Source organism: Nomascus leucogenys, chromosome 6 (assembly GCF_006542625.1).
Source record: "Nomascus leucogenys isolate Asia chromosome 6, Asia_NLE_v1, whole genome shotgun sequence".
Classification (NCBI taxonomy): domain Eukaryota; kingdom Metazoa; phylum Chordata; class Mammalia; order Primates; family Hylobatidae; genus Nomascus; species Nomascus leucogenys.
In genome coordinates, this window is record NC_044386.1 from 94,174,064 (window position 1) to 94,197,951 (window position 23,888).

Sequence of the window (23,888 nt, forward strand, 5' to 3'; positions counted from 1 at the left end):
GCCTGAGCACGCTGTCCTCTCCTGTAGCTCAGAGCAGGTCATCTTCCTGCTTCTTGTTAACAATGATATAACAGCCCTTGCTTAACAGAGGGCTCCTCACGTGCCAGCTACTGCACACTAAGCACTTTAAACCTATTAACTCATTTCCTCCCCTCCCCACAAAAACGTAAGAAGTCGGTGCCATTATATATCAACTATTTTACCAAATGGGGAAACTAAAGCACAGAGAGGTTAAGTAACTTGCCCAAGGTCACAGAGCTGCTGACAACTTCTTTATTGCCTCTAGGCTGAACATAAACTCCAAGAAAGTCCCATGAGGCTCTTTGGATCTCTTTTGCCCCTGTTGTTTGCAGGAACCCATCTCCCACCACTCTCCCCCACCCACACTGCAAGCGGCAGCCGCCTGAGCTATATTTAGATCCCAGAAGCCACCAAGCTCCCTCCGCACTCCCCGCCCTTGTGCATGCTGTTCCCTCTGCCTGGTCCCGGCTCTGTGAGGTGTGAGGTCTCCCCGTTAGCCCTCGCTTTCTTTCTGCCTCCTGGGAACCGTGTCCGCCACCTCTCCACTTTGATCAATTATTTCCTTGCCATTGTCTGTTGGCCTGTCAGCCTACCCCCACCCGACCGAGAATGCCTTGACGGTAGTGAAATGGTCTTGCCAATAGACTCCACAGCAGGCTCCGCCACGATGTCAGCGCCAGGAAATGTTGGTGAATGAATGAAGGCTTTCTGCTGCGAGTCAGGCCCACTCTCCACAAACAGACCTGAGGAGAGGGGCCCAGGCCCGGCCCCCAGCGCTTCTGCAGCGGGAGAGCTGCATCCAGAGAAGGCTGGGAGGTTGCTCCCAGGCCGGCTGGTGCGCGCTCTGGGGGAGACCCTCGGAGCCTTCAACGCAGCCAGGCAGGCAAGTGGGGGCAGGGCGTGGGCGCGGACACACCCCCAGCAGTGCCCCCGGCGCCCGGCAGGGGGCGCCGCCCCGCCGGCCCACGCCCCGCCGCGCGCCAGGCAGGCCCCCTCGCGCAGGCGCGCTGCCGCGGGCGGAGGATCCGGGCCGCGCTTCCTCTCGCCAGGCCTGCGAGCTTCCTCCCAGCGGAGCCCCGGGCGAGCCGAGGTTGGCCGCCGCCGCCGAGCCCGCTGCCGCCCTCCCGCTCCTGCCCCACCCGCGCCTTGCCCGGGGGTTTCTGCCCGGGTGGGGTCCGAGCCGGGCGGCCGCCCGGCTGCGCCGCCGTCGGGGCCGTCCCCCGGCCCGCCGTCCCTCCCGCCTCAGCCAGCCTCTGGCCGCCGGAGCCTGCGGGGCGTGGAGTGCGAGGAGCTCCGCGGCCCCGATCGAGCGTCCGGGGCGGCCCCCGGCAGCCAGCGCGACGTTCCAAAATCGAACCTCAGTGGCGGCGCTCGGAAGCGGAACTCTGCCGGGGCCGCGCCGGCTACATTGTTTCCTCCCCCCTACTCCCTCCCGCCCCCTTCCCCCGCCTTTCTTCCCTCCGCGACCCGGGCCGTGCGGCCGTCCCCCTGCCTCTGCCTGGCGGTCCCTCCTCCCCTCTCCTCGCACCCGTACCTGTTTGTACCGCACCCCCTGGGGACCCCTGCGCCCCTCCCCTCTCCCCTGACCGCATGGACCGTCCCGCAGGCCGCTGATGCCGCCCGTGGCGAGGTGGCCCGGACCGCAGTGCCCCAAGAGAGGTGAGTGCCTGGCCGTCCCGGAGTGTCCCCTGGAGGGAAGAGGGTGGAGGTCGCGCGTCTAGTCTCTGTTGCTGCCACTGTCGCGTCCACTCCCATTTCCCCCTTCTCCCCCTTCTCCCTTCTCTCCTTTACTCCCTTGCACGGGTTCGAATTCTCCCAGGAGCCACTGTCAGAACCCAAATTAGAAGGGAATGCACGAGGGAGGTACTGCCCTGCAGCTCCACGGACTCGTCTTCTCGGGTCGTCCCGAGTCCCCCCCTTTGTGGAGCTCAGAGTAGGAGGTGGCTAGAGTCTGGAGGAAGAGGATCCGTATGAGCCAGGTCCCTAGAGAGAGTGCTGGACTCCCCTGCCCTTCCCTGTCCAGGGCCTCCCCGCAGGTGCCCTGGCTTGCTTGGTTCTGACCCCTCCCTCATTACCCCACCGTGACCCTGCGGGCTGCAAGCAAGCCCAGGGCCCAGCCACCTCGGGTGAGCAGTTAGAAGCCCAGGTCCTGGGACTGAGCCTGTCACCCTTGGCCTCTCAGAAGACCAGGCCTAAGCCAAGGGACCTCTGACCTTTAGGTGGGAAACCGGGCAGGCCTTCCGCCCGGGTAGAGGTGACTGAGCATTAGCACCATGCCCCCACCTTCTGGCACCCTGGGCAGCCCATTCTCCTAGGCTCTTTGTGGCCCAGACCAGGTGTCAGGAAGGGGTGTGTCCAGCCAGCAGATTTTTGGAGCTTAACTACTAGTTCACTTCCCCGCCCATTTTGTACACCCAGGAACCGAGGCTCAAAGGGAGAAGTTGCTACCCCAGGCCTCTAGTGGAGTTAGGCTGGCTATCCTTTCATCCCCAGCTCTGCAGGGCTGGATGGCTGTGGGTGGAAGGAAACCAGGCAGGCACCTTCACCCACTGAGGACACAGGCCCCCAGCCCGGCCCCAGAGGGACCTTGCTGGTTGAGCACGTGCTTCCCTGCGGAGGGCTGGAGGGAGTGAAAGGGCTTCCGGCTTCAGCTGTGGCTGGGTCGGCTAGCAGGAGATGTGGGGAATGTGTGGTGTGAGGCCATCTGTGTGGTGTGGCAGGAAGGCCCAGTCCTGGCTCCGGCTCTGAGTTGAAACAACCTGGTGGTCAGTCCTGACCCAGCACTCCCCACACCTATGGCCCAGCTGGCAAAGGAGCAGCCAAGTTCAGAATATAAATGGGGTCAGATGGGAACCGTGGAAGCCCTGTCTCCACTGGCAGCAGGCTACAGAGTGGGGACATGGGAGCATTGTGAGAGTGGGGACACCCAGGGGGCCTATTTCAAGCTCCTAGTACCCTGGCGGTTCCAGTGTCTTTCTTGGTTGTGGCCACAGCAGGAACAGGGCAAGGACAGCAGGGGTGAGGTTGGGGCCTGGCAGGATCCTCTGGCCCAGGAGAGCAGGCAGTGCCCTGGAGGGTGCTGAGCAGTGTCTGGGCTCCCTTGGAGCTGCTGGCAGTTTTGTCTTGCTGGGTCCCTGCTCACGATTTAGGATTTTTTGTTTTTTCAGTTTTTTTTCTGGCCGTCCTGACATGCACAGTGGAGGGGACCCAGATGTCCTGGGCTTGTGAGACTCCCCTCACATGGCCCCACACCCAGCCCTAACTTCCTTTCCAGCCTGAGGGACTGGGGCTGGAGCCTGACATGGTTAGCTCCCTCCCACCCCAGCCAGCCTTTTTAATTTTAATTTTTTTTTTTTTTTTTTACCAACTGTGAGCTGTGAGGGTGCGACCCAGGGTCCCAGGGCCTTTGAAGAAAGGAGTCTGGCTTCTGGCTGGCACATGTGCAGGGATGTGCTTTTCATTGGTGAGCTTGGTGCCCTCCTCCCTCTCAGAAGCAGCTGCTCTTCTCTCTGCATTGGGTCAGGGGCAAGGAAAAAGCAGAAAATGTTCCCATTCACCACCGCGGGGGGGCCAGACCCCAAAAGGCTGAGCCACACAGAGTGGCCCACGGCAAGGGCTGGAAATTTCGGGGACAGAATGCAGCTTCCTCCAAACAAGTATAGGTAGGGGTTGAGGCCCAGTATCCACAGTGTGACATGGCTGCCCCCCAAAGGGGGCAGACCCGCCCAGGTGCAGTTCTGGGCTCCATCTTTTGAAGGATTTTAAAACCTTGACAGGTCATCTTCAAAGAACCAGGGATGTTGATTGAGTCTGGGAAAGAGAAAGTAGGGACAGATTCTCATGTCTGAGGGACTGTCCCAAATGAGAAAGGCATCCCATGGCAGAAATTGTCCCAGACACGTGGGCCAGAGCTAGGGAGCAGGTGGGTCCCAGGGAAGTGAATCTGAGCTCATTATAGGGAAACTATGAATGTACTCATTTTCTTGATTTAGAAAATAACAAAACAGTGCTACAGGAAATTTAGAAAATGAAACAAAAATCACCCACTATTTCTTCAGCAGGCAGTGACTCTGTTAGCATTTTGGAGTTCCTTGCCGGTCTTTTCCCCATCTTTTTCCTTCATCGCCGTTGTCACTGGAGTGTGTGTGCCATGACACCTTTTTTCATTTAATACTGCGTCTGTGGGCATTTTCTCATGGTGATACGCGGTCTAAGTAACGTTGCTTCTAAAAAGCTACAGAATATTCTAGGCTGGCCTGCTGCAGCGCCATCACCCATACACTGGAGCGTGTGCATTTTTCCCCTCTGTTGCTGTTGTGGTTGTCGTTACTATGAGTCCCAAAAGCAGCCGGGGTGTTGGAGGGCACAAGCAACTTGGCACCCAACTGAATATGGGTTCCAGGCCCAGACGTGGCACTTAGGCCCAGGGTGGAGGGACCTTAGAGAAGTCACTGACCTGCTGAGCCTCCTTTATATAAATAACAGGATGGTGACACCTACTTCAGAGGAAGGTGTAAGGACAGTGTCAACTAACTAACCAAGGGACTCTAAAGTGCCTGGCGCAGCCGTTTCTCCACTCCCTCTGTGAATAGGATTGGCATTGTTGAAGGAGTGCCCACTGCTGGCTGCCTCAACCTGTGGGGAAGGTGCCTGAGCCACGGGCCAACATTGACTGACCACTCACCTGGCAAAGAGGTGGTCTCTGCCTGAGGAGCCCCTCTGAAACCCCCTGGCCCTGAGGTTCTAGAATACTATGGCCAGTGCCCTTCCCTGCCTTCCCTTCTCCCCATTACCATATGATTGGCTGGCCTAGGACATGGGGCTGGCCCTGGGAAGATGGGCTGCTGGTTAGGGTCCGGGGCCTGACTCCACCCATTCCCCTTCCGGTCTCCCAGCATCAGAGCTAAATAGACAAGGCCTCTTCTCTCTCTCTCTTTTGTGTGTGTGTGTGTGTGTGTGTGTGTGTGTGTGTGTGTGTGTGTGTGTGTGATGGAGTTTTGCTCTTGTTGCCCAGTCTGGAGTGCAATGGTGCGATCTTGGCTCACCACAACCTCTGGCTCCAGGTTTAAGCGATTCTCCTGCCTCAGCCTTCCAAGTTGGGATTACAGGCATGTGCCATCATGCCTGGCTAATTTTGTATCTTTAGTAGAGATGAGCTTTCTCCGTGTTGGTCAGGCTGGTCTCGAACTCCCGACCTCAGGCGATCCGCCCACCTCGGCCTCCCAAAGTGCTGGGATTATAGGCGTGAGCCACCGCGCCTCTTCTCTAAGAGCCTGTCTGCCTCCTGCCTCCCAACTCTGGCTAGGTCAGCCCAGCTCGGCATTTTCCCAGAGGAAATAGAGGCCTGCTTAGCCTGAGACTTAGACAAGGAACCCAGGCATCCTGAGCCCCAGCCCAAGAACAGCCATGCCAGCCTCATCTTCCCACCCTGTTCCAGTAGCCAAGGAAGGGAAGGAAGCTGGGAGATTGAAGGTAGGGGGATTCTGGAGCCTCCCAGAGCTTCCCTGGAGGGAGTTGGACACACCAGGAAACTCGTGTTAGCCTCCCCCTCCTCAGCAGGTGTTCCCCAGGTCTAACCTGAGTGTGTATCACTGTGACACACCTGCTTCCTCTTGTTCTACTTTTATGGAGACCACAGTAACTGGGAGTGCCCTCCTACAGCCACCCCGTGGGCAGTAGCAGGACACCAGTCTCTGCCTGGCAACTCTAGGCCTAAGAGACCGTAGCCCCAGATGACCCTAGGGTGGCCCAGGACTAACCTAAGGAAGGGGTCCTCCCCCAGGTGGCCCATTCAGTGCAGAGGTCCCTTGGGCACACGACCTCAGACTCCAGCTGCCAAACTTTGGCCTGTGGAGTATCTCCTCCTCCCTGGTCTTAGTGTAAGGAAAGTAGGCATGACAACTGCCCTCCTGTCCCACAGCTTGGGATGGGATGAGGTCACAGGGTGGGGTCCGCCCCAAGATGCTGGCCTGGCCTGGCTCGGATGAGAGCCCTTTGGGTGTTTCTCAGTTTCCCCCACCCTTGGTTGGGGACAGGATGGGTGGAGGAGCAGGCCACCCCCAACGCCCGGCAGGGAGCACTGCTTCCCTTCCCCCTCCCCTCTGGGTCCCTTCATCCAAGGGCTGGAAATAGAATCCGCTAAGTAATGATTAAAGTCAAATTCAGACCTAAAAATAAAGAGCTGGTGAAGGAAGAGCTGGTGCTCCCTGCATGGCTGAGGGGAGAAGTGAGCAGGGAGAGGCTGGCTTTGGGTGGCTGAGCCCCTGCTCCTCGGGATCAGGAGTACTCCACCAGTTGGGGGGGGGGTGCTATTTTATCTGCCATGATGTGGCCCATTAAGTGTAGATGGCACCAATCAGGGCAGACTGACAGGACCCATTAGAAAAAAAAAAAATCCCATTTTTCCCATGGGGAAACTGAGGCCCAGAAAGGAGAAGTGGTTTGTCCAGCGACTATTTGAGAGCTCCCCTCAGCAGGCCCCAAGGGACTAGAGGGCCCTGTGCAGCCCAGCCTGCCCTTTCTGCCTGCTCAGTTTCTCTTCCTGGTTTTGAGGTGCTAAGATGAAGGCAGCTTCTCATCACACACTAGCTGTGCACACACCCTCCAACCGCAGCTTCCCTCCACCCCTCCTTCTGTGGTCTGGGCCCAGAGTCTAAGAACAAGTAGAAAAGAGGCTGCTTGGTGCCCCCCTGGCTGTCCTGATCATGGCATGGTTTAAGCCTCGTGGGCAGGCGAAAACCTGGGCATCATCTGCCCCCCTGGGACCCTGGCTGCTGCTTCTCAGCCCAGCCTGACACCTGGTCCTCATGCAGACTGGCGCATCTATCTATCTGCAGCTTATGCTGTCCGTGCTGCAGGGAGACAGGAGGGAAGGAAGAAGAACAAACCCTGAGAGCACCTCTGCTGGCGGGTAGAGGAGACGAGGAGTCAGTGAGGGGAGGCCTGTGGTTCTCACTTCCTGGCAGGGCTGGTAGGAGCTCTGAAGCTGGGGCTCTGCGTGGGCTGGGGCAGCCTGGAGGGCCTCCTGGAGAGGAAGGTCCTGTGAAAGTTGAGAATCGTTTGAAGAAGAAGCATGGTAGGGAGAGGGGCCCTTGTTTGGAGCTTCTGCCCTCTCTAGGGCTGCTGGTTATTTTCTGTGTGTCCCTTGACAGGCTGTTGGCCTCTCTGAGAGGCTGGGGTATGCAGACAAGCAAGAAGTGGGCACAGAAGTACCTCTGCTTCCCAGAGCAGAACAGCCAAGCCCTGGGCAGACCTCCCCTCGGTATCCCCCACCTGTCCATTTTCAGGGTGTCATCTGTCCTGCACAAGGAAAGGTGGGAAGAAAGGTCCCCTAATCAAGGTTCAGACAACTCTGAGCTCAAGTCCCCACACAGCTTGTTCCTCCTCTGTCAGAGATCACCAGTCCTTGCCCTATGGGGTGTTTGAAGGATTAAGTAACTAATGCAGTGCCCCAAACCCGGTTGGGTCAGTAGGCTGTAACTCCTTTGTTCTCATTCTGCAGCCCATCCTGCTGGAGGAGTGTGTTGGTAATGCCCCCATCTCCCTTAAGTAGTAGCAAGTCTGTCCTTTGTTTTGGTCCCCACAGCTTTACCTTCTGAGCTGTGTGTTCTGCAGGTCCTGGTTCTGAAGTGGGGAGACCAGAAATCTGGGGACCAAAGTTTTAGACAGCTCATGGGCCTCCAGCCATCAGTCTCCCCACCTAAAATGTGGCCAGGAGACTTCGGGGTGAGGGACAAGAACATGACTTTGAAGGGTCCATTGAAGGCTAGTGCTGAGAGGCTATATGTAAATGCAGGCAAATGAAGATGCAAAGACCACATCCTGTGCTAAGGGGGTTGGGGGAGCAGAGGCCTGGGTTAGGGCCCTGGGGAGGCCCAGAGTCCCCATTGCCCGGCGCACGTAGGTAATTAGGCTCCTGAGCGGTAATTAGAAACCTTTCTGGGCCAGGAATGGCAGCCTCAAGCCGCAGCGGTGCCTGGGGAGTACGCTCCCCGTTAGCCTGCTCTAACCCCAGCCCCCACCTCTCCCAAACTGCTAGACGGGATTTCCGGTCCCACTGAACCATTGGGGGCAGGGGGAAAAAAGCCAGTGAGTTGCTGTAATTTGGTATTTATCCATTAAATCCGCCCCTCTCCTTAGGTCAGGGTGCTGACGGGAGCCCCGGGATGGCGGTAGGGCAGCGTGCACTGGAGCCAGAGCAGGCATTCTTCTGTTCCTTCATGACCCCCCGGGAGGTGTAGGCATCTCCAAGGCCCTGGTGCCCAATTCTGCTGCTGCTCACCCTGAGACACCTATGCAGTGGGGGTGCTGAGGGACCACCAGCGCAGGCTGCGGGGGTCAGTGGAAGCCCTCCAGCACCCTTCCTTGCCTGATGTGTGGTGGGGAATGTCACAGTGCCTCAGCCTGGTGTCCTCTGCAGAACCAGAGGTGGGGCTGATTTTATTGCTGCCAAACTTGCCCAACTGCTGGTGGGTGCCCCGCCCTCCTCAGGTGCACTGCCCTTTGGAGGGGCGGGCCTAAATCTGAAACTTAATTCTGCCTGTATCTGTACTATGACCTGTAGGCCCTGCTCGGAGCTCCCTGGGCCCCCATCCTGAACCTTCTTCAGTCTTCATTAACTCGCTCTGTACCAGTTTGCAGTCTTAATCCTGGTCTACTTTAAGGCACCCCTCTCTCAGTCACTTTCCCCTAAAATCCTTCTAGCTCCTGCTCCCCTCACCCTTCTTCCTGGAAGCCTTCCCAGGTGGCCCCTGTCTCACAGTCTATTGAGGCACTGAGCATACCAGGCCATGGTTGACCATCCAGTAACCAGGAGAACAGGAGCCAGGTCTGCATTTTATGGTGGTTCCCAGCACCCAGTCCTGGCTTGTGCACAGAGGAGAGGCGGGTGAGTGGTGACCTTGGGTCCCCAAAGGCAGGACCTCCTGAGTCCTTTCCTTCTCCACTCGGATATCCTGGCCCACCAAGCATGGCTCGGGGCACACAGGAAGGCTTCCAAAACACTGGCTCAAAGAATGAGAAGGCAAGGTGGACCTTGCTCTTGCCTGTTTTGCCTCCAGTGGCTGTCCCCATCCCCCAGAGCATCCAGCTGGGTCCTGTGGCAGCACCAGAATCTCCGGGGGCTATGGCTCTGAGTTCCCCCAGGTCTTTTGTGCACTTCCCTTTTCAGTGGGTATTTTTAGCTGGGCGTAAACAGTTACTGAAGGCTCCCATGCCCCATTAGGCAGCAGAGTTTTGGCAAGGGGGGAAGGGCAAGGGAGCCCCTTGACCTCCCCTGGCCCTCAGCACGTGCCTGGCCTTGGGGGTCTACAGGTGCTTCCAGGGTAGGAAAAGGGCAGCCTGGGAGTTTCTGGGCTCCCAATTCTCCTTTCTCCCCACTCCTTGTCAGCTTGGGCTCGCAAGAAAGGCTGCCTGAGGCTGCAGCCACTGACCTCAGCGCTTGGGCACAATGCCAGCCTGTTCCCGGGACCCCAGCACAAGGGCTGCTGGGAGCTGGGTTTGGGGCAGGAAGTCACAGTGAAGCACTGGTCCTGCCACATCCTAAGCCCCTTGTCCCCTAGCCTTGCGGGAATGGGGTGATAGCTGCTGTCCCTTTGGGGTTAACTATAGTCCTATTGGTTATGAGACCTCGGTGTGGTACAGCCAGCCTGGTGTCCCCTTTTTTTCAGTTGTTCATTCATTCATTCAGCACTCATTTACTGAGCAGCCACTTTGGGCCCAGCCCATGCAGATGTGAGTCAGACCCTCACTTTCCCCCTGCAGAGCTCCCAGTCCACCGTAAACCACAGGCCACAACCAGTGAGGTTCTCACTGGAGCACGGGGATGTGTGAGAGGCCTTGGAGGCCTCGGCAGCCAACACAGCTGGGGACCCAAGGAATTCTCCAGAGAGAGGTGGTTTACAAAACGTTTCTTGTTTCCAGTTTTAAGGGGGAAGGTAATAGATGCATGTGGCTTTAAAAAAAAAGAACAATTTTTTTAAAAGCCCAAAAGGACAAAATAGCAAATGAACAGTAAAAAGTAAGTTTCCCTTGAACTTGATCTCACTTTCCCTTCTCATCCTAGAGGCAACCTCTGTTACCAGTTTCCTCTGTCTTTCCAAAGATAATCAAGGCATATTTGAGTTTAGGGAGGTATTGTATTAATACCTCTTTAAAAACACAACTTGTAGTATTCCATAGAGAACCTGCACCTGGCTTTTTTTCACAGCCTTTTATTTTGAGTATTTGAAACATACCAAAAAGTTGAAGTAATAGTATAATGAATATTCATATATCCTTCATGCAGATTTGCCAGTTCTTAACATTTTGCCACATTTACTCTATCTCTTCTTTTATCTACATAGACGTATGTATGTGTTTTTTGCTGATTTGAGTGTTAGTTGTAGGCATTGTATCTTTTACCCTAAGAACTTTAGCGTGTATCTCCTATATAATCACAATGTCATGATCACACTTAAGAAAATTGACATTAATTCCATATTATCTACTATGTCCAATTCCCCTCTCCCCAAGTGATTTTTATAGCTGTCCCCCCGACCACCCCTTGATACAGAATCCAATTCAAGATCATTTATTGAATCTTGTCATGTTTCTTTAGTGTCCTGTTCAATCTAGAACATTCTCCAGCCCTTTTTTTGTTTTGCTCTTTTATGACATTGACGTGAAGAGTCCGGGCCAGTTGTGGATTTGTCTGATTGCTTCTCCCTGGTTGGAGTCAGGTGGAACAGCTCTGGCAGGAACGCCCCCCGGGCGATGCAGAGTCCTCCTCCAGGAGGCACTTAGTGTCCACGCGTCGCCTTGCTGGTGATGCTTCACTGGATCACTTGGTTCCGGGGGTGTCCGCACGTCTCCCTGTAGTGCAGGTGCTCCCTCCTCTTTCCAGTTAGCCTGTGGGATGGGACTTGGAAGCTGTGTCTGTTCTGCTCCCCTGGCAACTTTTTCTTCAATGACTTGAGCTGGTCTTTTGCCATTTTCCATACTCTATCATGGGGAGTGTTCAGTATCAGCATCTAGAGATCTCCCCTGGCCCCATCACAGCTAGAGCTATGCTGTCCCCTTTCAGGGATGTCTTGTAATTTATCCACCCAGCTCCCCACTGATGGACATAAAGGCTGTCTCCCCATCATCTCCTGTTACTACAGACAGCACTGCAGGGACTGTCCTGCTGTGTTTTTTTAAGGCATGGGTGCTCCAGAAGCAGTTGCTCAGCTGCACCCCCAAGGTTGAGTGGAAGTCCCTCGGTAAAGGAGGAGGAGAGAGTGGGAAGGGAATGGCAAGGCAGGGAGGGAGACAGGGCACAGGTGTCCTGGCAACAGCAGATGGGAAACAGGTCTGGCTAAGGTACCAGAAGCCAGCAAGTCCCAGAAAGGTCAAGTGACTTTCCCAAGGTCACACAGCAAGTCGATGGCAGAGCTGGGTACAGGACTCAGAGCATCTGACACCCAGGATGATGTTCCTGCACTGTTCCATAGAGTAGCCCGACTCTTAAGTTTAAATAACCCCAGGAAGGACCCCCTCTCTGTGCCTGACCCCCGCTGGGTTGTGGCGGCCTAAGTTTGCAGTAGCTCCTCCCAGCCACTCTGGCTCTCAGCCTCTGACCTACAATGGGAGGGTCTCACCTTCTGGAGATGTTTTAAGGAGGGGACCCCAGCCTAGGCACTAGCTGGGAAGCCACTGAGCCATCTTGTCTGCGGCCACTGACGTCAGTGCTTGGGCACAATGCCAGCCTGTTCCCGGGACCCCAGCACAAGGGCTACTGGGAGCGGGGTTTGGGGCAGGAAGTCAGCGTGAAGCACTGGTCCTGCCACATCCCAATCCCCTTGTCCCCTAGCTCTGTGGGGGTGGGGTGACAGCTGCTATTGCTTTGGGGTTAACTGTAGTCCCTTTGGGGTTAACTATAGTCCCATTGGTTATGGGACCTCAGTGTGATGTAGCCAAGCTGGATTCCCCCTTTTGTTTGTTCATTTATTCATTCATTCAGGGGTCTCATGACCCCACCAGGGAGGAGCCGTCCAAGAGTTAGCAGCTCCCATTTGCAGGATGTCTGTGGCAAGGCAGGTGCTGTTCTGGTGCTAAGAGCTCAACTCCAGTCCTCACAGCAGCCCCCAGAGCCAAGGGGTATCACCAATCCATTGCACAGATGGGGAAGCTGAGTCCTAGAGTCACAGCCAGCAGAGTAAAGGTGATGAGTTTAGCCCTCTTCCCTGTTTCCAGACCCTCTGAGGCCTTCAGAGCCCAGATCCTTGAGGCAGCCCACCCCGACCACTCCTACGCTTACCCTTCCCTGAGCGCCGCCCCTGTTCCCCTCATAGCTGCTTCTGCCTCCTCCCTCCTCTCCCTTCCCCCTAGGCTAGTGTGGTCCCCATGGCAACTCCTGGGGCCTGTCTGGCACAGAGGCACGGGGCTGTGGGGAGGGCTGGCTCAGCAGCTCAGGAATTTGACACCTGAGTGGGACAGGATGCTCACTCAAGGTGTGGCCCTAGGGACACCCGCCTTGCCCCTGTGGGCCTCACTTGGGGTTCTCATCTGCAAAATGGGGATAATAATAGCTTCTCTGTCTCAGCGTTGTTAGAGGATGTGATGAGCCATAACGTGCCAAGGACAGGGCCTGGCACAGAATAAGTGCTCAGAAAACAGGGCCTGTTATTATTTTTATTATTATAATCAAGGCAGTGGGGAGGCGGTGGTGGCAGTAGCTGTAGGCCAGGAAGGGAGTGTTTGCAAACTGACAGCTGGAAGGGTGACTAACAGCGCAGCAGCCTCCGCGCCCCCCTGTGGTGGCAGGGAGTTTGGGGAGGAAGGGGGAGGCATGGGGATGTGGAATGCTAGCAGCGCCCCTATTCAGAAGGACCTAAAGGTTGGGGGCCCAGCCAGCCCTAGTGGGACCCTAATTCAAGCTCTGTCACCCCTAACTAGCTATGTGACTTCAGGCAAATTGTTCAACCAGTTGAGCCTCAGTTTCCGCTTCTGTAAAATGGAGGTAAGAGGGTTAGAAGAGCTCACAATCCTCCTTCCCTCCCCGCCACCCCCACCCCCACAGCTTACAGTCCACGGGAGGCAGGGGCAAGGGATGGTTCCTGTACTCAGTGGTGACTGAGTCATGTGGATGGAGGCAGGTTTCAGGCTCATCCTCCTTGGGCCTCAGTGTCCCTGCCTAAAGAGCAGGGGTTGATGGCCTGGCCTCTGGGGATAGGAAGGGCCCTGTGTTCTGGGAGGAACGGAAGCTTTTTTGTCCAGGGGATGGGGCAGGGGCGCCCCAGACACTTCGAAGTTCAGGGTTTCATTCCAGCCCCTCCTCAGCCAGCTTGCAGGAGATACCTGTCCTCCCCTTCAGGGTAAGCAAGACTTAGAAGGGTTGAGTCACTCATCCCAAGTCGCACAGTTAACAGAGCCAGGTATTAAGCCCAGGCCTGACTATAGAGCCAGGTGTGCAGCCTGCGTGTTGGTTCTCCCTGGCTGTCTCCTCCCCAGCTCCTTCTGCTCTCCACGATCACATGCTCCCCTGCTGAGGCCCCATCGCCCTCAGAGTCAAACCCTGGTTCCTCACATTGGCAGTAGAAGTCCCCCTGCTGCCTGGCAGAGTTTATGCCAGGCCTACTTGAAACCATCCCCTACAGTGTCCCCTAAGCAGTGGTGCTCAGGGTGGACTCTGGAAGCCTGTGGGGTCCTAGAGCCCCAGATGGGCAGGGTCTGCCTTCCCCCTTCCCTCACCATCGGCTTCCACCCAGGCCAGTTTCTCATACTGTGCCGGTCCCCTGCCTGACACCTTTGCTCAGACTGCTACACCAACCTGGGGTGCCTTCCCTGGCCCGCCCTCTGCCTGTCTATGCCCTGCAATCTTCAGGGGTCAGCCCCAGAGCTCCCTCCTCCAGGGAGCCTGTCTGAGCTCTGCAGTCCGTGCCTACTTCACATCCCCAGCCCTTTGCACTAAAATGTTTTCTCCCGTGCCACTGCACTCCAGCCTGGGCAGCAGAGCAAGACTCCGTCACAATAATAACGATAATAATAAAATAAAATGTCTTCTTCCACTAGGGTTGGTAGCAATATTTGTGACTGTCAGCCTAGCCCCCAGACCTGATCCACTGTATCAAAGAGCCCAGCAAAGAGGCTCATGGAGGAGTTTCTCTTCTAACACTGTGACCACGAAGATGCCACTGGCCCTTTCTCAGCCTCAGTTTCCTCACCTGTAGAAAGGAAACAGTAGTTCTAGCCCCTCTGCTTCCTGAGACAGGTCCAAGGGGGCTGTGGGCTGGGATTACAAAGTATGTATGTGCAGACGGGTGGGTTGCTGCTCTTAGGGAATGGGGTTGGCTAGGGTAGCTTTTTTGGGGAGTCAACTTTATTGAAGTAAATATATGGTTGACCCTTGAGCAACACAGGGGTTGAGGGCATCAACCTCCTCCCTGCAGTCAAAAAATCATATATTAACTTTTGACTCCTCAAAAACATAACTACTAATAGCCTGTTGTTGTCAGAAAGCCTTGTAGATAAAGTTGACACTCATTTTGTTTGTTATATGTATTATATACTGTATTCTTAACAATAAAGTAAGCTAGTGAAAATAAAATAAGAAAATCATATGGCCGGGTGCAGTGGCTTACATCTGTAATCTCAGCACATTGGGAGGCTGGGGCAGGCGGATCACTTGAGGCCAGGAGTTCGAGACCAGCATGGCCAATATGGTGAAACCCTGTATCTACTAAAAATACAAAAATTGATCTGCTGTGTTGGTGCACGCCTATGATCCCAGCTACTCAGGTGGTCGAGGCATGAGAATCACTTGAACCTGGGAGGCGGAGGTAGTTGCAGTGAGCCGTGAATCACCCCACCACTGCGCTCCAGCCTGGGCGACAGTCTCGCTGTCTCAAAAAAAAAAAAAATTATAAGGAAGAGGAAATATATCTACTATTCTTTAAGTTGAAGGGGATCATTACGAAGGTCTTCCTCCTTCACATTGAGTAGGCTGAGGAGGAAGAGGAAGAGTTGGTCTTGCCATCACAGAGGTGGCAGAGGTGGAGGAGGTGGAAAGGAAGGCAGAAAAGGCAGGCACACTCAGTGTAACTTACTGAAAAACATCCAGCCACGTGTGGTGGCACATGCCTGTAGTAATAGCTACTCAGGAGGCTGAGGCAGGAGGATTGGCTGAACCCAGGGGTTTAAGGCTGCTGTGAGCTATGATCACATCACTGCACTCCTGCCTGGGCAACAGAGTGAGACCCTTTCTCAAAAAAGAAAAAGAAAAAGAGAAAAAATCCATGTGTAACTGGACCTGTGCAGTTCAGACCCGAGTTGTTCAAGGGTCCACTATACACCAAAAAGTGTGCCGATCGCAAGGGTACAGCTCAGTGAATTGTCACAGAGTGGACCCACTTCATGATTGGGCTCAGACAGTCCAAAAACCAACCCCAGAGGTCCCCTTGCAGTCCTTCCAGTCTCCCTGTCCCAAGAGCAGCTATCCTGACAGCATGGATTAGTTTGGCCAGATTTTGAACTTTATTCAAATGGAATTACATTAAATGTACTTTCCTGTGTCTGGCTTCTTGGTTAACATTTTATTTATTTATTCATTTAGAGGCAGGATCTCGCTTTGTCGCCCAGGCTGGAGTACAGTAGTGTGACCTTGGCTCGCAGTAGCCTTGACCTCCCCAGGCTCAAGCGATCCTCCCACCTCAGCCTCCTGAGTAACTGGGACTACAAGCATGCAGCACCACCCCCGGCTAATTTTTGTATCTTTAGTAGAGACCAGGTTTTGCCATGTTGCCCAGACTGGTCTTGAACTCCTCCTGGGTTTAAGCCATCTGTCTGCCTCAGCTTCCCAAAGTGCTGAGATTACAGGTGTGAGCCACTGTGCCTGGCCATCATTATGTTTTGAAATTTATTGGGATTGGCCAGGCACGGTGACTGGAACCTGTAATCCCAGCATTTTGGGAGGCCAGGCGGGTGGATCACCTGAGGTCAGGAGTTCGAGACCAGCCTGGCCAACATGGTGAAACCCCATCTCTACTGAAAATACAATAATTAGTTGGGTGTGGTGGTGCACGCCTGTAATCCCAGCTACTCAGGAGGCTGAAGCAGGAGAATCACTTGAACTCAGGAGGTGGAGGTTGCAGTGAGCCGAGATTGTGCTACTGCACTCCTGCCTGGGCGACAGAGCCAGACTCCATCTCAAAAAAAGAAAAGAAAAGAAAAGAAATTCATCAGTGTTATTTAATGGTTGGAGTTTGTGTTGGAGTTTATTTAATGGTTGGCGTTTGCTGCCATATGTAGTCCCTTTTGTGAATATGCCACTGTTTATCCATTTTCCTCTGGATCGGCATCTGGGCAGCTCCCAGTTTGAGGTTTATTACAAAGCATGCTACTTGTAGCCCTTCTATGCCTGTCTAGGCAGACACATGCCCTGTGTCCTCTCGGTGTGTACCTAGAAGTGGGGTTGGTATACGTTTAGAGATGCTGCCCAGGCAGGATTCTGCAGGTGAAAGACCCAAGGACCCACAGGGCGTAAGGGACTTTCCCAGATCACACAGCCCCTTCTCAGAGCTGCCCCGGGGCCCCTTTCCCCACAGAACAGTAGCTGGAACCAGGCCTGGGGCTGATGGGCAGGTGTCCATAGTCCTGCTAGCCCTCCAAGCCCCCTTTTCTCCTTTCTGTCAGTCCTGGAAGGCCCCCTGTGGCCTTAGGGTTGGTGGCTCCCTCTGCCCCTGGGGGTCCTCAGCCCTCATGCTCCTCTACCCAGTACCATCAGCCTGCCAGGACTGGAGAGAACGGCCCGTGTGTCAAATCCCAGCGCAGGACGCTCTTGGCACCTGTTCACGCCCAGTGAGGAGCCAGATCTCAGCAGTTGGGGGGCATTTCTTCACACCCCTCCTCAGTCTTCGTGCTCTTCCCCACAGCTCTAATGGTGCCAAGTGACAGGTTGGCTTTACTGTGACTCGGGGACGCCAGAGCTCCTGAGAAGATGTCAGCAATACAGGTACCACAGGGGTGAGGGTCTGGGACATGCAAGCATTCCCACTGGCCCCAGCGGGGTGCTTAGTGGAGGAGAGAGGATGCAGCTTAGATAACCCACTCCCCTTTTTCCCAGCACTCAGTCAGATACAGGCCTGGGGAAGTGGGGGAGTCTCAACAGGAAGGGACCCAGGGCTCGTTCTCCGGGCATAGCACCTCATCGAGGCTCACAGAGGCCAGCTCAGAGACTGTGACCACGAGGGTGCACGGGCGGGTGGCTGGAGGGGGCCCAGGCTGCACCCGCCCATGTGTCACCTGTCTTGCAGGCCGCCTGGCCATCCGGTACAGAATGTATTGCCAAGTACAACTTCCACGGCACTGCCGAGCAGGACCTGCCCTTCTGCAAAGGAGATGTGCTCACCATTGTGGCCGTCACCAAGGTAATCAGGTGACGCCCACCCCACCATCCCACTGCTGGGCCTTCCCTCTGCAGGGGGAGGTGGGCCTGAGAGCCTGTCTGGGCTGCCCTCTCCCCAGGACCCCAACTGGTACAAAGCCAAAAACAAGGTGGGCCGTGAGGGCATCATCCCAGCCAACTACGTCCAGAAGCGGGAGGGCGTGAAGGCGGGTACCAAACTCAGCCTCATGCCGTGAGTACCACGAGGAGGGGTTGGGGAGGGAAGGGGCCTTGGTCCTCCTGAAGGAGCATCAGGAACAAGCAGGGAGGCCAGAGTGAGGGGCTGGGGTGTTGGGGAGGGCCTCAGGAGGAGATGCAGGGCGCTGGTGCGGGACCTCACAGAGCAGGGCTGGGGGCAGAGGCAGGAGGGTGGTGAAGAAGGGATGGAGCAGAAGAGGAGGGCCTCAAATGCCTGACTGAGCGAGTGCGAGCCACGGGTGCCAAGCAGAGGGAACCCCTTCAGAAAGGGGAGCCAGGGTCAGTACCTTTGGGCCACCATGACCTCCAGCCCTGCTGCTCCCCAGTTGGTTCCACGGCAAGATCACACGGGAGCAGGCTGAGCGGCTTCTGTACCCGCCGGAGACAGGCCTGTTCCTGGTGCGGGAGAGCACCAACTACCCCGGAGACTACACGCTATGCGTGAGCTGCGACGGCAAAGTGGAGCACTACCGCATCATGTACCATGCCAGCAAGCTCAGCATCGACGAGGAGGTGTACTTTGAGAACCTCATGCAGCTGGTGGAGGTGAGCTGGGGGGTACCCACGGGGCCTTGCTCCCACCCTCACACACCCTAAACCCATCTGGAGCCTTTGCACACAGCCCTGGCTGGCTTCTAGCTCCAGCCCCTTCTCCAGCTCTAGCTTCTGCGTGGTGACCAGCCATATGGGGCAACTTCTGTGAGCCCTCATTTCCTCACACCTTGGTGGAGCAGCTGCTACGTGCCAGGACTCACCTCTGACCCCACAGTGCCACCATGAGGAGGGGAGCCTTATCCTCATTTTATAGACCAGGAGTTGAAGGTTCAGAGCAGTTAGGGGACCCACCTGAGGTCCCACAGATATAATTTGGTGCCAGGACTGGAATCTGAGTCTGTCTGATCCCAGAGCTAACTTTCCTCCAGCCACTCACAGACCTGCATGCCCAGAAGCGTGTGCAGAAACATGAGCCATGCGCCTTGATCGCCAGGGCCCCTGAGGCTCTCGCACCTGCACGGACATGTCCACGGGTCCCTGCAGCTTCCCAGGCCAGCTCTAACAGCCCTGGCCAGGCCACACCTGGCATCCGGTAGCCACAGGCAGCCTCCCGTGTCCCTCTGTATTCACTCTCATCTCCTTCCCCTGCTGGCCTGGCTTGGCCTGTGGCAGGTGAGGGTGGGGTCCTGGGCACTCCTGGCTAGAGGCTGGTTTCAGGACTGAGCCATGGGTTGCCCTCTGCATCGGATACCCATGGGGCCCAGAGTGGTAGCAACAGCTGAGTGTCTGTCCAGCAACCGCGTGTAGGGTGGCATGGGAAATGGGCCATACGTCATAATCCGGGACTTCCCTAACCCCTGCCCTACCAGAAATGGGGGGCCCTCCCCGCTCAGTGACTCCAGGCTGGGCGGGGCTGGCCTCTGCCGCCCTCTGGTGGTCAGGCCTGGACGGTGCATATGGGGCACCTTGGGCTGTCTCTGAGCACCCTGCCCCCCACACCCTGCAGCACTACACCTCAGACGCAGATGGACTCTGTACGCGCCTCATTAAACCAAAGGTCATGGAGGGCACGGTGGCGGCCCAGGATGAGTTCTACCGCAGTGAGTGCACCCCACCCCAGACCTCTTGCCCACCCACCTCCTCCCACGCAGGCTTCCTGGCACTGCCCCCATCCAGGAATCTCCAGAGAACCCCACGTGCCTGATAGTCCAGTCAGCCTCTGTCATCCTAGCCATGTCCCTAGTGGCCTTCAGGCCCTCACTGGCCCCTCCCCACAGGCGGCTGGGCCCTGAACATGAAGGAGCTGAAGCTGCTGCAGACCATCGGGAAGGGGGAGTTCGGAGGTGAGCTGGGCCGGGCTGCCTGGGGGGGTGCCGAGGGACTCGGAAGTTGGGATCAAGCCCACCTCTCTGCCCCCAGACGTGATGCTGGGTGATTACCGAGGGAACAAAGTCGCTGTCAAGTGCATTAAGAACGACGCCACTGCCCAGGCCTTCCTGGCTGAAGCCTCAGTCATGACGTGAGTGGGGGCAGGGTAGGGGGGAGGTTGACGTAGGCTAGGAGTGAGGCACCGGCTTCCCCTTTCTGACCACTCTCGTCCTGCCCCAGGCAACTGCGGCATAGCAACCTGGTGCAGCTCCTGGGCGTGATTGTGGAGGAGAAGGGCGGGCTCTACATCGTCACTGAGTACATGGCCAAGGTGGGCACCTGCCGAGACCCGGCACTCAGGCTTTCCAACTACCCCAAAACCCCCACTGTGCTCTGGGGCCCCTGCTCCCTCAGTCCCCTGACCCCAAGTGAGCTTTTAGGTCACCAGGGCTGAGCTTTTGTCCTGGTTTACCATTTATTGACTGTAACATTGGACAAATCATGTCACCCCCAAGCCTCAGCATCACATCTGGGAAATGGAGATAATAACAACTTATCTCAGAGATTTGTGAGAGTCAAGGGATAAGGCATGAATAACACAGAGCAGTGTCCAGCATGGATGTCTGGGCCCCTCCCCACTCCTTCCCTGTCTCACACCTCCGTGGAGTGTCAACACCCACCTGGCCCCAGCGTGCTGTGTGAGAAGGCTGCAGGGCATGTCTGACCTCTGGACCTGGTCTGTCCTTCCTGCCCCCAGGGAAGCCTCGTGGACTACCTGCGGTCTCGGGGTCGATCAGTGCTGGGCGGAGACTGTCTCCTCAAGTTCTCGCTGTGAGTGAAGCAGCCTCTTGGATGGGTAGGGTTCAAGGGGTACCCTGCCCTGCTATGGGAGCCCCAGTCTGAGGGGACATGTGGCTGGCCTACCCCCAGAGATGTCTGCGAGGCCATGGAATACCTGGAGGGCAACAACTTCGTGCATCGAGACCTGGCTGCCCGCAATGTGCTGGTGTCTGAGGACAACGTGGCCAAGGTCAGCGACTTTGGTCTTACCAAGGAGGCGTCCAGCACCCAGGACACGGGCAAGCTGCCAGTCAAGTGGACAGCCCCTGAGGCCCTGAGAGAGAAGGTGGGGCTGGCCTCCCCTGGGTCCTACAGAGGTGGGCAGGAGTCCTGGGTCACTCCCCACCCCTGGAGTACCAGGATCTGACGCTGCTTCTTCCATCTACATGGCAGAAATTCTCCACTAAGTCTGACGTGTGGAGTTTCGGAATCCTTCTCTGGGAAATCTACTCCTTTGGGCGAGTGCCTTATCCAAGAATTGTGAGTATGGGTACTGGGATCAGGGTGGCTCTTGGAGCACCGGAGGGGTTGGCAGGGGCATGAGCCTCCTTGGGCCCTGCCTCCTCAATCAAGGCCTGGAAGCCTCAGGCCTGCCCTGGGGAGCTCACAGGCCACTCTCCGGGCCTGGGTCTGCGGCAGGGCTGATGGGCATCCCTGAGAGGCTGCTGGGTAGATGTACTCTCTAGGGCCAGGTCCTGGACTGACTCCTGCCTCCCCCTGGCCACAGCCCCTGAAGGACGTCGTCCCTCGGGTGGAGAAGGGCTACAAGATGGATGCCCCCGACGGCTGCCCGCCCGCAGTCTATGAGGTCATGAAGAACTGCTGGCACCTGGACACCGCCATGCGGCCCTCCTTCCTACAGCTCCGAGAGCAGCTTGAGCACATCAAAACCCACGAGCTGCACCTGTGACGGCTGGCCTCCGCCTGGGTCATGGGCCTGTGGGGACTGAACCTGGAAGATCATGGACCTGGTGCCCCTGCTCACTGGGCCCGAGCCTGAACTGAGCCCCAGCGGGCTGGCGGGCCTTTTTCCTGCGTCCCAGCCTGCACCCCTCCGGCCCCGTCTCTCTTGGACCCACCTGTGGGGCCTGGGGAGCCCACTGAGGGGCCAGGGAGGAAGGAGGCCACGGAGCGGGAGGCAGCGCCCCACCACGTTGGGCTTCCCTGGCCTCCCGCCGCTCGCCTTCTTAGAGTTTTATTCCTTTCCTTTTCTGAGATTTTTTTTCCGTGTGTTTATTTTTTATTATTTTTCAAGATAAGGAGAAAGAAAGTACCCAGCAAATGGGCATTTTACAAGAAGTACGAATCTTATTTTTCCTGTCCTGCCCATGAGGGTGGGGTGGGACCGGGCCCCTCTCTAGGGACCCCTCGCCCCAGCCTCATTTCCCATTCCGTGTCCCATGTCCCGTGTCTCCTCGGTCGCCCCGTGTTTGCGCTTGACCATGTTGCACTGTTTGCATGCGCCCGAGGCAGACGTCTGTCAGGGGCTTGGATTTCGTGTGCCGCTGCCACTCGCCCACCCGCCTTGTGAGATGGAATCGTAATAAACCACGCCATGAGGACACCGCCGCCTGCCTCGGCGCTTCCTCCACCGATCCTGCCTGTCCTGCCCGGTCGTCCCTCCCATGCCATCTTGTCCATCCCCCTGTGTCTGTGAGTGGGGCTGGGTGGGGAGCATGGCCGGGAGATGTAGCCACTGCTTTGTGTCAGCTGCACGAGTGAGTGTCCTGTGTCTACCCTCGGGGAAGTGCTCCCCACCCGCCCTGCTGTCCAGCTGCCACCGGACCCAGCTCCGGGGCCCCATCCACAGGATGCTGCCTGGGGGTTCCAACTGCCTCCCCTGCTGTTTTCAAGCCTGTAGCACAAGGAGGGCTAGAGCCAGGGACGGGAGGGAGCCCAGGCCTGCACAGATGGGAACGGGGTTCTAGTCAAGCCCCCCGTGCAAGAGAGAGAAAAAGCAATGGTGGGCCCGGTGGGCTTCCTCTGGTAGGAAGAGAAGTGTCTCATGCCTGAGAAGATGCTGACCCGGAGGAGGATGGGAAAGCTCCTGGTTGGTCTCCAGTTTCACCCACGATGTCACAGCTTTGCCCTGTCCCCACCCCTGCCATGTGCCAGGCCTTAGGTCATACCAGACTTGGCAGGGGCTGAGGATGCAGGGCAGAGGGGAGATCCTGGCACCTTCCAGTCAGGGGGACTCCCTCCCCACCCCACCTTGTCGGGGAACATATAGAGAATGTGGACCAGCCATGAGATTTTCTCCCCTCATTCAGGTTGTCCAGTCCAGGGCAGTGGTCAGTACAGAACCTCTGAAGGTGTGAGGAGGCTTCATGGCTTCATGTATTCCCTGAGGCAGGCAGGTGGGGTGTTCCCCTTGTCCTGTTGTGGCCCTGACCCTTCCGCTACCAGCCAACAGGACCTGAAATCCAGGGAGATCTGACTTTGAAGTTTACCTTGTGTCTGTTCCTCAGCCCCGCTGTAGTTCCATCCGCCATGATCTCTCCTGGCCCAGTGCAACAGCCTCCTCTCCGCCTCCACTCCATCTTCTCTGCACACTGCCAGACTAATTTTTCTAAAACTACACCATTCATTCAACAACAAGTATTTGAATACCTGCTGTTTGCTAGGACTGAGGTTCATCAGTAAGCAAAACACACCCCGTGGAGTCCACAGTTGGGAAGACAATCAAATAGTCACATATAGACGGTGACAAACTTAAGTGCTACATGAGGAACACAAAACATGGGAATCTTTGTAGATCAGGGAGGGCTTCTGGAAAGAAGCGGCTTTTAAGCTGAGATCAGAAGCAGAATGAACAGGTTGTACGGCAGGAGTTAGCAGCATTCCAGGAAGAGATGCTGAGACTGCAGGGAGGGCAGCTTTGTCTCAGATCTCCAAGAAAGTGGGTGAGGATGGACGAACCGCCAGGCCTGAGAGGTGAGGCTGTGGCTGTGGCAAAGACTTGGCTTTTATCAAACAGAGAATAATGGGAAGCCAATGACAAGTTTGATCAGGAGGGTGACATGTCAGGTAATTGTTTTTTGTTTGTTTGTTTTTGAGATGAAGTCTTACTCTGTCACCCAGGCTGGAGTGCAGTGGTGCCATCTCAGCTCACTGCAACCTCCATCTCCTGGGTTCAAGCGATTGTCCTGCCTCAGCCTCCCAAGTAACTGGGATTACAACAGGCATGCGCCACCACGCCTGGCTAATTTTTGTATTTTTAGTGGAAACGGGGTTTCACCGCGTTGCCCAGGCTGGTCTCAAACTCCTGACCTCAAGTGATCCACCACCTCAGCCTCCCAAAGTGCTGGGATTACAGGCGTGAGCCACTGCACGCGGCCCAGATATGTGTTTTTGAAATCACCCTAGCTACTGGTAGAGGAGTTTCAGAGAGTACAGTGAGGACTGGTCCAGATGAGAGATGGTCTCCAGAGAGATTTAGCTCCAGAGCTAAAATTGACTGAACTTGGCTGTGGATTCAGTGTGAGAGTGGAGGAGAGGGAGGGGCCATAGCAAGGCCTGATTGAGCAGAACGGATGCAGGGAGGGCAGCAGGGGGCATCCGCTGA

General features: G+C 56.3%; 1 protein-coding gene across 1 annotated transcript; it reads left to right on the plus strand.

Annotated features, from left to right (window-relative positions):
- Nucleotides 1–1,019: 1,019 nt before the first annotated feature.
- Nucleotides 1,020–21,918, plus strand: CSK (C-terminal Src kinase). Its single transcript, XM_030814768.1, has 14 exons — nucleotides 1,020–1,111; nucleotides 1,628–1,680; nucleotides 16,911–16,990; nucleotides 17,292–17,405; nucleotides 17,503–17,615; nucleotides 17,947–18,166; nucleotides 19,122–19,215; nucleotides 19,393–19,458; nucleotides 19,535–19,634; nucleotides 19,724–19,814; nucleotides 20,241–20,314; nucleotides 20,414–20,609; nucleotides 20,717–20,803; nucleotides 21,051–21,918. The coding sequence occupies exons 3-14, from the start codon at nucleotides 16,976–16,978 to the stop codon at nucleotides 21,231–21,233; spliced, it is 1,353 nt and encodes a 450-aa protein (XP_030670628.1). The 5' UTR covers nucleotides 1,020–1,111; nucleotides 1,628–1,680; nucleotides 16,911–16,975; the 3' UTR covers nucleotides 21,234–21,918.
- Nucleotides 21,919–23,888: the final 1,970 nt, after the last annotated feature.

Coding starts and splice junctions, on each gene's coding strand:
- CSK (XM_030814768.1), top strand. Junction 17,406..17,502: donor CCATTGTGGCCGTCACCAAG/GTAATCAGGTGA, acceptor CCCTCTCCCCAG/GACCCCAACTGGTACAAAGC. Junction 20,804..21,050: donor GAGTGCCTTATCCAAGAATT/GTGAGTATGGGT, acceptor CCCTGGCCACAG/CCCCTGAAGGACGTCGTCCC.